Here is a 14,696-nt window from a genome sequence, read left to right as displayed (position 1 = left end):
TATACAACCCATCTTTAAACGCAAAAGCAGCAATAATCTCACTGAACAAGAAAATTAAAATCTTAAAAATTGCTCAATTATCAGACTCCCATGTCAATTGTGTGGAAATTTGCTATGAAACAATAAACTTTATAATAATTAACTGTTACTGTCAATACAGTCACAATATTGACAAGTACATCGCCTGTATAAGAAGAGCCTATGAAGCCTACCCTAACAGGAAAATTTTGATCACACTAGACAGCAACTCTTCCTCCCCCTTATGGTTTGGTAGGGTAATCGATGCCAATGGAGAGAAGATGATGGATCTCATTGCTGAAACTAACCTAAATATAGAAAATCAACCAGACAATCCGCCAACTTTTAGAGGTAGAGCTGGAGCATCCAGCAACATCGACCTAACACTATCAAATAGAAGTATGTGTCCATTAATAGAAGGATGGCAGGTACTGGACATGATCACGACCAGTGATCATAATGCCATACATTTTAATATAAGACTGGATGCTATTCCAAACATCCCAAATGCTCCAACGGGGCAAAATCTTTCGTACAACTGGAAGAAAACAAACATGGAAACCCTCCTCGATAGTATTGTGTTGCCGGATTATCCTGGACCTGAGCATAGTCTGGATGAATGGGCAGAGATACTTACTAAAGAACTCCAAACTGCAATACAAACATCCACCCCAATGAGAGGTATGGCAATACAAAAGAGACCATGGACAGAAAAACTCACAAAATTAAGAGCAAACATGCGAAGATGTAGGAAGGCATATCAAAAATCAAATATTCCAAACACTAGAGCGATCCTACTCGATGACTACCGCAGGGCCAAGGCTAGGTACGCAGAGGAGCTCAAGGATTTTAGGAAGAAAAATTGGCAAAAATTTGTAAATAAAAATCTCAATAAGGACAAATGGGGAATACCGTACAGGATTGCAACAAATAAAATTAAACAGGATTCAGGAATTACTACTCTCAGGAAACCTGAGGGGTCCATAACCATGGACTTAAAGGAAACTGCCATAGCATTGCTGTATGGACTATTGCCAGATGATGATGAAGACACGGACAACGAGGCTAATGCCATAATTAGAAGCGAGATGGGAAGGTACCCAAATAATAACCCAATTCTTCCTTTTACACCTGAAGAAGTGTTGAGCGAACTGGCTACAGTACGAAATGGCAAAGCTCCAGGGCCTGATGGCATTCCGGCTGAGATATTAAAAATGTCTCTCCCTAAGACGCTTCAATTCATTACGTCACTCTTCAACTTGTGCCTAATTGAGAAACAATTCCCTACCCCATGGAAGGAAGGGAGATTGATAGTAATTAAAAAGGAGGGAAAACAAGATGAGCTGGCATTAAAAACCTATAGACCTATCTGTCTGTTAAATAGTATTGGTAAACTACTGGAAAAGCTTATAAATAGAAGACTTCAGGACTTCCTCAAAATGATTGGTAACACTGGAAATCAGTACGGCTTCACGAAGGGTCGCTCCACCGAGGATGCCGTAAATGCACTAACAAAAGCAACAAGGGAAATAGATGGAAAATATATCATAATTATTTTTGCCGACATCAGTGGAGCGTTCGACAACTTATGGTGGCCGCACCTTTTCTCCACACTATACAAAATGAATTGTCCCGTGACCATAATCCAAATCCTGGAGAGCTATTTCAAAGACAGGAAAGTTAAATTAAATTTAAATGGCGAAACTGTGTCCAAAATGTCAACAAAAGGATGCCCACAAGGATCAGTGTTGGGACCACATTTGTGGAATATAAACCTCGAGCCCTGTTTGAGACTATTAGGAAGGAACAATAATGTCGATAGAGTCATAGCCTATGCAGACGATGTTGCCTTCATTTGTTCGGGAAACACGAGAGCTCAGTTGGAGAGAAAAGCAAATAACGCTCTAAGTGAACTAAACGGGTGGTGCCGTAATGCTAAACTTGAGATATCGGCTGCTAAAACAAAGTATCTGATCGTCAAAGGTCGCCTCAGCAGAAGTAGAAATCCAACAATCAGAATATCAGGAAAATCTATACAGCGAGCAAATGCAGTAGAATATCTGGGAGTAACATTGGAAGAGGGGCTAAAATTTGGAGCTCATATACAATCTATTACAAGTAAAGGGGAGCTAGCCATGAATAAACTGACAAGGTTAGCCTCCCAGAATTTTAATCTACATCCTAGCATTATACAATCTTACATTAAATCCATATATGCACAAATAGTAACATATGCGGCTTCAACGTGGGTAGATGGCCTAAACAACCAAAAAAATTTAAGGACATTAAGAGGCTCACAACGAAGGATACTTTTAAGAACGACAGGTGCCTTTGGTACAACATCGACTGAGGCGCTTCTGGCTGTCACAGGACACCTGCCAATGGATCTGGAAGCGAGATGGAGAGCCACTAAATACCATTTCAAGAAGGGCAATGAAAGAGACATAATAAGAACTATAGGGACCTTCCACCCGACACTCCAAGAAATTCACGACAAAATAACCACGGACTGGCAACGAGAATGGGAAAGAGCGAAAAACGGGAGAAGAACATATGAATTCATCCCGAACATAAGAGCCAAAATTCCTACTGGTGATCTCCCCATAAGAGGACTTATTCACCTGCTGACAGGCCATGGTCCTTATGGAGTTCACTTGCACCGAATTGGCAGCAGGCAAACAACAGTATGCGCCACATGCGGAGAGACAGAGGATACTCCAGAACATAAGGTCTTCTTCTGCCCGGCAGCTGGAGACTACATCAAGAATCTGAGGAAGGAACTACCAACGACGAATATCAAAATCCTTCTCTGTCAGCAACAAATAGACAAATTGAAATGCTTGACAAACGCAGTTTCCTTGGAGGAAATGAAACGGTTCAACTCACAGCTGCAGACTCGACCTACTACACCTCTCATTACTCCCAGCCAGCCTCAAGATAGAAGGGTGACGAGGTCCCAAAATGCTCTCTCGACGCGTAGAGATCACCCACAGTAGTTCCCGGGGAGAAGAGCGATAAGGAGGACGCACCAGTAAATGCCCCCAGAAGGAAATTCTTCGTGACATCTACAGGCAGAAGTGAAGCAGCCGAAAGAAGAAGATTTCGTCTCATGTGAATGCAAGGAGAAATACACAAGGACTACCTTCTGAGGGAGACAGCCTCAAAACAACACAACCCAAATTCATAAAATTATCAAATAAAACCCCTCTGTAGATACACGTACTGGTACGCCAGTAAGAACATAGCACCGGAAATCCGGAGCTTCATAAACCATTGTATTCATTATTAATATTCATAATAATATAGTATCTTATTTTTGTATTATCATTGTTATTTTCATTAATATTTTATTAAAAGTTATTTTACTTTACATTTACTAGTTATCTGATTGTAATCATACACGTCGCCATGAATTAGCTGAAGTGCACACATTTCGGCCTACACATACACTACATGGCGACGATTTTTTCTTTTATTTTATCTACAACTTCTGTTTTGTTTTTTTTGTTGTTTTTTTTCTTTTTTTTCTTTCTCACTACAAATTGCAATACTCCACTATAGTGATGGAACTCGAGTGCTCTATACCTTGTCCACTTCCTCCTAAAGGAAACGGGACGGGACACCGAGGGCGGAACACCTAGCCTCTGGGGTGGAGCAAACGACGAAACAATACAAACTAAAATGGTCTTCAACCATCAACTCACCCTTTCTCGGTGGCTGGTCCAGGAGCCTAATCATACCTTTAAAAAACCAATTATATTAAATAGAGAACTCGAGCCATACAAATCCTCAATTTCTTAGATTCTGGTACCACAGAATCCGGTACTTACAGCCATACCAAACTACAATAAACTGCAAACACTTTCATACAGAATCTCCATCTCACGAAGAAATAATTGTGTACTGTAATACTGTGTCCATACACTATTTTATGTAATAATTTCATGTATGTAGTAATGTTATTTTCTTGTATACTTTCAAATATTGTAATGGGAAATTTAATAAAGTGGTAGAGCAAAACAATAACGGGGGAACCGTAATTCGAGCAAAAGACGTCCCAGTTTATTCACAGAGGCACTGGGACAAAGCGTATGCCCTCGAATGCATACGGGTGGAGGTTTGGTAACATTCGGGGGTTCCCCCTTTAAAAAAAAAATAAAAAAAAAAAAAAAAAAAAAAAAATACCAGAACGTATATATGCATTGATAATGTCAGAGGGGTGGATGGGGATTTTAACCTAATGACTTCCATTATAAAAGGGAGAGAGAAGGAACTGGGGAAAGAGAAGCTCACAGCACTGCATACAAAGAAAACATGACTTTACTAGGTTGAAAGGCCGATATTCTTTTTCTTTTTGTCAATTTAAACAACATGCTGAATATTAACAGCTTTGTTAAGAAATGCTCTTGGTTATCAGGCATTCTGGTAACATTTATTGGGAATAGCAAGAAATTAGTGTAGTTGCGAATGCTGCTTTTAAAGGGCAGAGAACTCATTATGAGGGTTGTCTCTGCCTTTGTGGTCAACTCGAATACTTTCTCCCCAGAGCTCAAGTTGTTGCATGGGACCTATACTGCCTACTGCCCTTTCTCGAGTTGGGATTTCTAATGCATCCCTTGCCAGGCTGTTTTCTTTCTTAGCCACTGTCCTAATCAATGTCTGTTTCTGAGCCTCCCAGATGACATAGTGGCAAAGTTGTTGCCTAGTAATCAAGGAACCCCGGTTCAATCCCAATTAGAGGCACATTGCACAGTGATTCAGTCGTCTTAAAACATACTTTGACATCCTTTTCTCTTCTTGATCATTCCCAGTAGCGCTTTGCACTAATTATTTCTAGCACTATGTCTCTTGTACGAGTAGTTTACAGTTGTACGAGAATATAGACACAATTTTTATTATGTAGAAACTTGAGCCAAAAATGCAGGTTTAACTAGGACTTGAATCGGGGTCTCTGTATCTTCTGACGGTACCTAGTTTCTCCCAGCATAAAGTTATAAATTACCTTTCGAGTCTGCATGTTTCACTGAAATTTCTACATCGTACATCTCCTGTGTGTGATAAATCGTAAGAGTTTTTCCTGTTACATTTTGGGACAACACACGCTCCCTTCACCAGACATTTATTTTGGTTACACTTATGTTTTTGTTTTGATTAACAGATTAATGTTACATGTAGGTTCTCCTTCAAGGTTCGCATAAGCACTTTTTGCAGATGCAAAATAATATACAGCAATTTAAAGTGGTTTTTATTTTATTTTTCATGCGACGTTTTGTTTTGGTTTCCCGGAACTTTCTGAAGCTAAGATATCACACACACTATACACAACTTTACATGGCTTGTCTTCTAGGAAAACCTTAGAAGTGTAGTGTGACCAGTCATGTAAAGTTGTTGTGTAGTTAACTGTTTTACCTAGGAAGAAACAAGAACATTCCTTAGAAGTGTAGAGTGACTAGTCAAGTTTAGCTGTGTGTTGTGTGGTTATCTTGACTTGAGAAATTTTGTCCTTATAAAATATTTACATTTACATTCCTTACTGCAATCGATCTGTGTCAAATTGGGTAAAGTGTTCTCTGAAGATATTTCTTCCAGGATTATTGCATTATCATCTTCCATAAATGTTTTAACTATTTTGTTTCATGTAGATATTTCATAAGTGTTTCATATATTTCCTGGGCCTCCCCCATGGCACAGTGGTAGCGCCGTTGCCTTGTAATCAAGGGGTCCCAGGTTCGATACCCGGTGGAGGCACATAGTGGTTCGGATCCCACTTTAAACGGTTGGTCCAGCCTTACTGTGCATAACGTGGACTTAAAACACAAAATCAACCAATCTCATATACAGTAAAACCTCGTTAATCCAGACTAATGAGGGGGATAAGTTGACCGGTTTAACAAAATTCCGGATTAACTGAAATAACCTAAAAGAACAGTAGAAAGTGCATTAAAACTCCATTTATAGCAACAAAAGACGTTTATTATGGTGTATTTAAAGGGCATAGGCCTAAATACACTATACAGTACAGTACAAAGTACAGAATTTCATCAGTGGTTGACTGCCTTTTCTTTTGGAAGATCTCTTGTTGACTTCTAGGCACATTTAAAACGGTGCATTCTGCTAAACCTTATCTACGAGGGAAAGAAAACTGTCTTTGCCCCCTCCCCAGTTTTGGCACCTTGCCCCCTTAGTTTTGGAACCCAATCGCTTCCACTAGTGCTTGGCATATCTAAATTATATGTAAATAATATTTTTTAGAGCACACATTGTTATTAGTTCGTTTATATATGCTTCATTAATATATTTTTCCTTTTTTTTTCAGTCCCTGTTATAGTACATTATTCATGAAGATAAAGATATACCCTCTTCCATGGTTGTTGTTTTAAGTTGTGATGAGTTACCAGATGTATAACAGAGATTGTATATTTGTATAGTATTGATACATTTTGTTCTGTATGACCTTTATGTGGACATTTTTCAGAAAATATTTGTTTCATTCTTAGACGGAATGGTGTTTGTTATGTTCTCTAACAGAAACTTTTAAAACAACTTTATTTTGTGCATTTTTCATGTTGGTACAACATAATTAAGAATAGGCATATTTAAAAACAAAATTAAGTATACAGATGTTGACAAGGTGTTCGTTGATACTGTAACACCTGGCGTAGTATATATTTAATTTGTGCCTTATGAAGTCTATACATACATATATATACGTGTATATATACACACAAGAAAGGTATTTATGTTTATTTATAATCTCAAAGTGTATATTTGACAATTTCTTCTTTCATTTGTGAAGAAGATTTTGATAGGCTAATAATAAGTATGTAAAAATCAATTCCCAGTCAGTGGCTATACTATGTTCTAAACAAGGTGACTAGGAATAGAAGTGATACTCATAGACACTGGCGTATGCAGAGGGGGGCTGATGGGGCTGCAGCCCCCCTCAGAAATTTTGGGAAAATCAAAATATTCATATAAAAAGAGTGAAAAACTTAGCAAAAACAGACTGGTAAATCGAAATTCTTCTTAAAATGACCCTCAATTGCCATTTTTGAGAGGAAAGTTTTTACTATACTATCTTATTATGTATACCGGACTTCCTAGAAAGCAACCACCTTTACAATTCCAACCCCTTCCGAAAAAAAAATAATCTGCGTACGCCAGTGCTCATAGACAAGAACATTTATTAATTTTTTTATTTCCTTTTTTTTTGACAATGCTATTGAGTTGCACTTATAAAAATATAAAAGAAATGCATTGAAATCAGTATTATTGCTGTGTAATATGTAAATGTAAAAAATAAATATTGATAAATGCTTAGGACTTATTTGTACATTTTTGTTAACGAAACTGCATCTGTGTCAAAAATATAATTTTTGTGGTTGACAGTGGTTTATTCGATTTAACAAGAAAATGCAGAAAGCATATTTCTTACCTTGTCTAAAAGTCGACAAGATAAAAGCGAGCATTGCAGAAACACACTACGTGCTAAAACGACATTCATGCACAATCAGTTTAAAGCAGGAACTTTTTGTATTTTTTAAATGGGAAATATCACACGTCACTTGGCTTCTCTGTGTCTACATTTGGCATGAATACTTCACTTAGTCATGTAGTAAGTGAGGTGTGTGGGGACAATCTGATTTGAGCCCTTCCCTGGCATGTCCAACAATATATTTTGCTGCCATGTCTTTAGAGAGGATTTTCAGTGTTGACTTAAACAGGGAGTTGGAATAGCAACCAAAATATGTTATCTAAACGTCTATTATCCTCGCAAGTGTTGGGTAAATGCTGGTCCATGAACTTCAATGTTTGTATAAAAAATTTGCCTGAAAATATGCAAATTGTGTGCATAAAGGATAAAAGTAGTATGCACTGTATACTACTATAAAATCTACTATAAGATACACTAATATAGACTCATGTTGGACTTGGTAAAGAAACCTTTTATGCAGTAGCCTAATCCATTCCTAAACATAATTTGTTGACTGTAAACAGGGTGACTACTCACAGCGAATTCATAATTTGTTGACTGTAAACAGGGTGGCTACTCACAGCGAATTCATAATTTGTTGACTAAACAAGACGGTGACTCACAGCGAATTCATAATTTGTTGCCTGTAAACAGGGTGGCTACTCACAGCGAATTCATAATTTGCTGACTGTAAAGAAGGTGGCTACTCACAGCAAATTCATAATTTGTTGACTAAACAGGGTGGCTACTCACAGTGAATCCATAATTTGTTGACTAAACAGGGTGGCTACTCACAGTGAATCCATAATTTGTTGACTAAACAGGGTGGCTACTCACAGTGAATCCATAATTTGTTGGCTGTAAACAGGGTGGCTACTTACAGTGTAACCATAATTTGTTGAGAGTAAACAGGGTGGCTACTCACAGTGAATCCATAATTTGTTGACTGTAAACAGGGTGGCTACTCACAGCGAATTCATAATTTGTTGACTGTAAACAGGGTGGCTACTCACAGCGAATCCATAATTTGTTGACTGTAAACAGGGTGGCTACTCACAGCGAATTCATAATTTGTTGACTAAACAGGGTGGCTACTCACAGCGAATTCCAGGAATTATGCATGAATTTTTCTCTGTATATGTGAAAAATTGCAACTTGTATTAATCCAAATCCCATTGAATTTATACATATTTATTAATGCTCTGAGACAAGTTTTTCATGGTTTACCTTTTATTTTTACCGAGGAAGAAAAAGAAAGCCGATTGGAAAATAAATCACAATTCTCTCAATCTGTTTCCTTTGCAGAACAATCTATCTGATAGACTGAAGATTATTGCAAGTTGATTAGGTAAATTTAAGTTTGATATTCTTATACAATAAACAATGCAGCGGCGGCTCTAAGGGGACAGCCACCATGCCATAGCTCTACCCTCAGAAAAAAAATGACACTTGGAAGAAGGGAAAGCTTGCTTTGCCAAAATATAGTTAAATTAATACATTTACGAACGAGGAGATTCGAACCTCATAAGCGTTCCAGCTTACGGTCGCCTCAATTTCTGCGCCGCATCCCCAGCTGTTCTCTCACTTGCTCTGGGCCAACATAATATGGCCTGAGTGCAGAGGCCTGCGCGGAGGCATGAAAAAGTCTCCGCAGTTAACGAGCGAGGAGGTGGGGTTGTAGCCCAGTGGCAGCCATAAGACAACCAGCCATGCCAACTCGCGTCGTGGCACGAGAGCTTTCACATTGTGTTGACATAGTTGCAAACTTCACAGAGAAGTGACTAATCCTGACTGATTTGTAATACTCGTTGGAGAAGTAATTCGTAAGAAAGATACTTTCCTGCATACTTGGCAAGAACGAACGTAATATCTTCCCCAAATTTATATAACCATTTAGATCAGGCATGTCAAACACGCGGCCCGCGGGCCGCATGCGGCCCTCGATATATTTTTGTGCGGCCTCTTTGCTATTACCTGCTTTTAAGTAGTAGAGCCTTCAGATGTAGTAGTTGCCAAAATATCTGTGTTATTATGTAACACGATGTGAAATTTCACACGTTTTCCTCTTGGACAGGATATACCGGTCGGTAGGTGAAAAAAGGTGGTCGTGTTGCATTATTGGGGTGGTTGACGAATGTCGTGATTGCCAGTTGTACAGAGTTCAAGGTTAAGTCGCCTGCCTGTGCAGTTTTCCCTCCGGAATCTAGAATGAGGGGAGGATTGAAGGGAAAGGGGAACAAGCTGCCTTCGCGCGAAAACCTACTAAAGTAGCTCAAGAAAGCGAAGCTGCGGTACTAGCAAGCTACGCATTGTCGGAGTTGATAGCTAAGCACTCAAACCTTTTGCCGAAGGCGAGTTTATTAAACGGTGCTTGGTAAAAGCTGCTGAAATAGTTAATCCCGCAAGTGTAAAAGCTTTTCAAGGCATTTCACTATCCCGCAACACGGTTGCTGAAAGAGGAACCGAACTGGCCTGTGATTTGAGTGATCAAATTAAAACAAAAGTGTCAAATTTCATTGCTTATTCCATCGCTTGTAATGAGAGTACAGACATCGGTGGTGTAGCTCACTTAGCTGTGTTTCTTCGTGCTTGTGATGAGGAGCTATTGGACATTGTACCGTTGCATGACACTACTACCGGTGAGGATATATTTATTGCTGTTTGTGAACTTTTGTGGAAGTATGATTTACCTCTGTCATAGTTATCCTGTGTAGCTACGGATGGTGCCCCTTCAATGACGGGTAAAAACAATGGTTTTGTGACAAAACTGCACAACGAATTTAGTGAAACGTGTGATAAAGACATGTTCCATCATGTCCATTACATCATTCACCAAGAAGTCTTGTGTTCAAAAGTAATCAACATGGAAAGTGTGATGAAGCCTGTGAAAAAAGCTATCATCTTCATAAGATCCCGTGGCTTAAACCAGCGACAATTTTCTGCTTTCTTAGCAGATTTCGAAAGCGAATATTCTGGAGTGCCCTATTACACAAAAGTGCGCTGGCCATCGTGTTCTTTGGTTCTTGAAAGATTCTGGAACTTGAAAGATGAAATATGCCAATTTTTGGAAATGAAAGAACAAGTCACCAGCGTTTTTTCGCAACCAACGTGGTTACAAGATCTTTCCTTTCTTGTTGATATAACGAAACACTTGTCAGATTTAAATTTGAAACTGCAAGGAAAAGATCAATTATTCACCAACATGAACAAGTCAAAACATTCGAGCGTAAGTTATTGCTTTGGGAAAAACAGTTAAGAAACGAAGACTTGACGCACTTTCCAACTTGTTCTAAATACAGATCAAGTTCAAAGGACCCTGTTTTGTACAAAGTACGCCGAAAAAAATCAGCTTTTGAATACTGAATTCGGGAAAAGGTTCCACGATGTTCGTTCTTTCAAAGACAAGGTCTCCTTGTTTTCAGCCCTGTTTACGACTGACGTAGAAAAAGTGGCAGCACATTTGCAGATGGAAGTAATTTAAATTCAGTGCGACTCAACTTTGAAACAAAAGTACAGCCCTATCTAACACTACTGACTATTTGGCCCAGTCCATATTTTGAGTTTGACATGCCTGATTTAGATAGATGCGTCTAAAAGAGCCATCCAGACTTTTTTGTTATCGATTTCTTCCTTAAGAAAGAGATATCCCTTGCTCTTAGGCACACAGACACTCATATGTTGCAACTGACGTTGACAACATTGAAGACATTTACTATACATAAGAATTGCCTAAATATCAAAGGGAATTCGCATCACCAGGGGATTTTTTACTTTAATATTTGTAAAAAATCACATGGAAAATCTATCAGTATAAGAATTTCATTTGGAGATATAATTCAATTTCTTCCATTGAATTCTAAAAATTGTAGATCTACAGTTCATTTAGCAGATAATCATATTTCAGTTGTTAGTAACACCGATTGTTGATGTACCGTTTGCCGTGCTGGGGTTGCAAATTATAAACAAAGCAAGTCGAAAATACCGTGATCGACTCGGTGTGTCTAATTGTTCAGTGTTTTTCTTTTTAGTGAAGTGAAAGTGTCCGATGGTGTGTGAAAGGAAGGGTTAGTAAAGATGAGTCAGATTAGAGCATTATTACATACACCGTTTTCCAAGGTACTATACGATATTAAATTAAAAGTTAAACAACTTGGCTGTCCCATGCCAGATTTAAACATCAATTCTATTTAAAAATATCAAAAAAATTGTAAAGGTGACAGGCGTCGAAATTTTAATAGTCGCATTTATTTCCTAGAAACTCTGGCCGACCTCAACACAGCATGCTACGATGCCAGGGATTGCGGGTTCCAATCTCGGCCTGTGCATCGGTGTTCTTTGTGAGTGTTTACTCATCTTTATCTTCGCGATTAGCCAAAAGTATTACAAATGCGAAGTAAAATAAACCAATCTTAGGAATTCTGAATTTTTGGCTGCAATTTAGTAAACAAAGTTCCATTAAAATTACCTCTTTCATTAGATTTCTATGACATATGCTAGCGAAAATTTTTCAATTTCTTGATCACGTTGGCACTACCCATCATACTAGCTGCAAGCCACCACTGAAACAATGTTTCGTAGATTAATATATCCTGTAACATTTGTGACTTGTGTTTGTAGCTGTATTTCGAGTCTGTAAAACTCCGCACCTTAAACTAAATAATTATATATATACCATTTAATTGAATCTAATTAGAATTTTTGGGTACATTGGAATCACGCAGACCCTTTATATTGTTAATACAGGGTGATTATAAAGTTTTGATCCATTTCTGTGAAAAACAGATATTAGAAACCAATAATGAGAATGGAAAACCTAACACTTAGTAACACATAATCTAATCAAAACAATGTACAAATGCTAGAAAAGGTGTTTTGTGCAGGATAGGGGGTGGTCATTTGGAATAAGGCTCAGTGCAACCGGTGATGGATTATACTCTGAGGTTGGGTTTACATTATCTGTAGACGTTTTGATAGATTATGTGTTACTAAGTGTTAGGTTTTCCATTCTCATTATTGGTTTGATTCTAATAACTGTTTTTCACAGAAATGGATCAAAACTTCCGTGGCGATGCTAGACAAAGGGCAACTAGGGCACTGCCCCACAACAATTTTAACATAAAAAGTTCATCTGAAGAGACGATCGGTATATAACTATCGTTTTTCCCCTCAACTCCTACGTTGCTGCAACCAGACTTACAGGGTATGCACCCTGTGCAAGGTTAATATATTTCTCCATCCTGTTGGAGAGAGACCGATCTCAGCTCTGCCCTGAGATGTGACGTCACTGACTGATCCAAACATTTACAGCATAGGCAAGGGACGGTATCCCCTCACAATGGAAAAGTGCAAAATTCGTAGCCGTCTTTGGGCAGTGGACTAGGTGCCCTGCTCGTTCAGTGTTTCCAACTCTTGGCAGGCACTTCATTCGTTCTTCCAGCCTTCGTACTTTCACATTCTTCAGCAAGAAGCTTAAAAAATAATAATAATCAGTGCTCGAAAAATCTTCTTCAGAGCTAGGCGCCAGCTCTGAAAACCAGGCGCCAGGAACACCTACTAGCAATTGTGCATACTATAAGAAGTTGAGCATCACCATATTCAAAACATCGCTAAATCATGTGAGAAAGCAGAAAATTAGGGTTTGGGGGACAAAGAGTAAGGTACTGATTCTATGAAATGTTCACAACGTTGATAAAAACATCATTTGCTAACTTACGCTGTACTGCAATTTGAACTTAGAATCTTCAAAATTTCGTACATTCAAGCTTAAAAAAAAATGACAATATTACAGCAAGAGATCACAGTCGCCAGTCTGAATCTTTTAGTCGCCATGGCGACCAGGATTTTTCGAGCCCTGATAATAATAATATCCCTCGAATGCTTTTATTCATGCTTGTGCTGGCGACCTGAAAAGTTGACAACACTTTTTATTGCCCAATCTAGTCCCTCGGTGTTTTCAAAACGATTCTCCTTCCTTTCCGCTGCAGATTTGGATTTGAGTTAGTGTTGCATTTCATCTGTGCGTATTGATTGCTTAATAATTAGTTTTTCGCGAGTGAAAGAGTTTATAGTTACTGTACGTGTGTATTTATTTGTGTGATTGCGTCTGTGTTCCAGACAACTTGACATGCAGATTATCTTCGTAAGTATAAACAAACGGTTTGGGGGGACATGGCCAATGTAATGTGTTGTAACTGAACTTAATGCTGCATCATCTTCCTAGTTATAGTGTCGTTGCTTTGTAATCAAGGGGTCCCGGGTTCGATACCCGGTGGAGGCACATAGTGGTTCGGATTCCACTTTAAACTGTAGGTCCAGTCACGATTAGCCTTACTGTGCACAAAGTGGACTTAAAATACCAATTCAATCAATCAATCAAATCTTCCTAGTTAGTTATTGATATTAGTGGATACTTGGTGAATATAGAATATTTCTTTTCATTACTTTGGAATACATTTTGCGACGCTAGTCCATGTTAAAATGACATTGAATCATGTAGAAACTTTAATATTCAATTAATTCATTGACAGTGGAAAAGAAACTGCAGATAAAGTGACTAGGACTACATCGACAAAGTATTTCCATTCAGCATTCAACATGTAAGGGAAAGTAAGTAAATCGGAATTTTAACATGGACTGGTATCAACGAAAAGTGTGGCTTTGTGATTGCGATAGACGCAGCGCTTTACTTTCCTTGTATTTTGTTCGGGGGCGACTTGGAAACGTACAGTTATAAAGAACATGAAACATTTGTCAGAAAAGATAAAAAGCCACGAATCTTCCAAATTGCATATTAATGCATGTGCGGATCTTGCATTACTGGGTTGTGTAAGCATTGCTAAACAACTGGACTCATCATATCGAATAGCAGTGAAACGGCACAATGATATGGTTGACAAGAACAGGAAAATTCTATCAACTATTATAGACTGCTATAAAGGGGAATTGTTTTTTATATTGGGTGCTGCTTTATTTATACACTCTGTAAAAAAAAATAGCATCACTTCATTATTTTTGGTCGTCAGCATTTCGCTCGTGAATTATCAGTTGTTTTATTGATTTAATTCGACTTGTTGATTTGTTTTCCTAACAATTATATAAAACACTATATCTGTACAATATATTTTTATTATTTAAGTCATAGTTACGTACATAATGCACTTGACAGAACTAATATCAAAATTATTGCAAATATAGCTTGTGGAAC

At 38.2% G+C, this 14,696-nt stretch overlaps 1 protein-coding gene across 1 annotated transcript in view; it reads left to right on the top strand.

Annotated features, from left to right (window-relative positions):
• LOC145979987 (vesicle-associated membrane protein 4-like) overlaps positions 1 to 7,345 on the top strand; it is a 33,048-nt gene extending 25,703 nt beyond the window's left edge. Inside the window, exon 5 of the mRNA XM_083112929.1 lies at positions 6,335 to 7,345. Coding sequence (XP_082969055.1) covers positions 6,335 to 6,360 — 26 coding nt within the window. The 3' untranslated portion in view covers positions 6,361 to 7,345. The remainder of the gene's footprint in view (positions 1 to 6,334) is intronic.
• Positions 7,346 to 14,696: the final 7,351 nt, after the last annotated feature.

The sequence above is a fragment of the Lepisma saccharinum genome, chromosome 27 (genome assembly GCF_977018435.1).
Source record: "Lepisma saccharinum chromosome 27, izLepSacc3.1, whole genome shotgun sequence".
NCBI lineage: Eukaryota > Metazoa > Arthropoda > Insecta > Zygentoma > Lepismatidae > Lepisma > Lepisma saccharinum.
The sequence above is the reverse complement of the archived record's forward strand: the minus strand, read 5'-3'. Positions and strand labels throughout refer to the sequence as shown.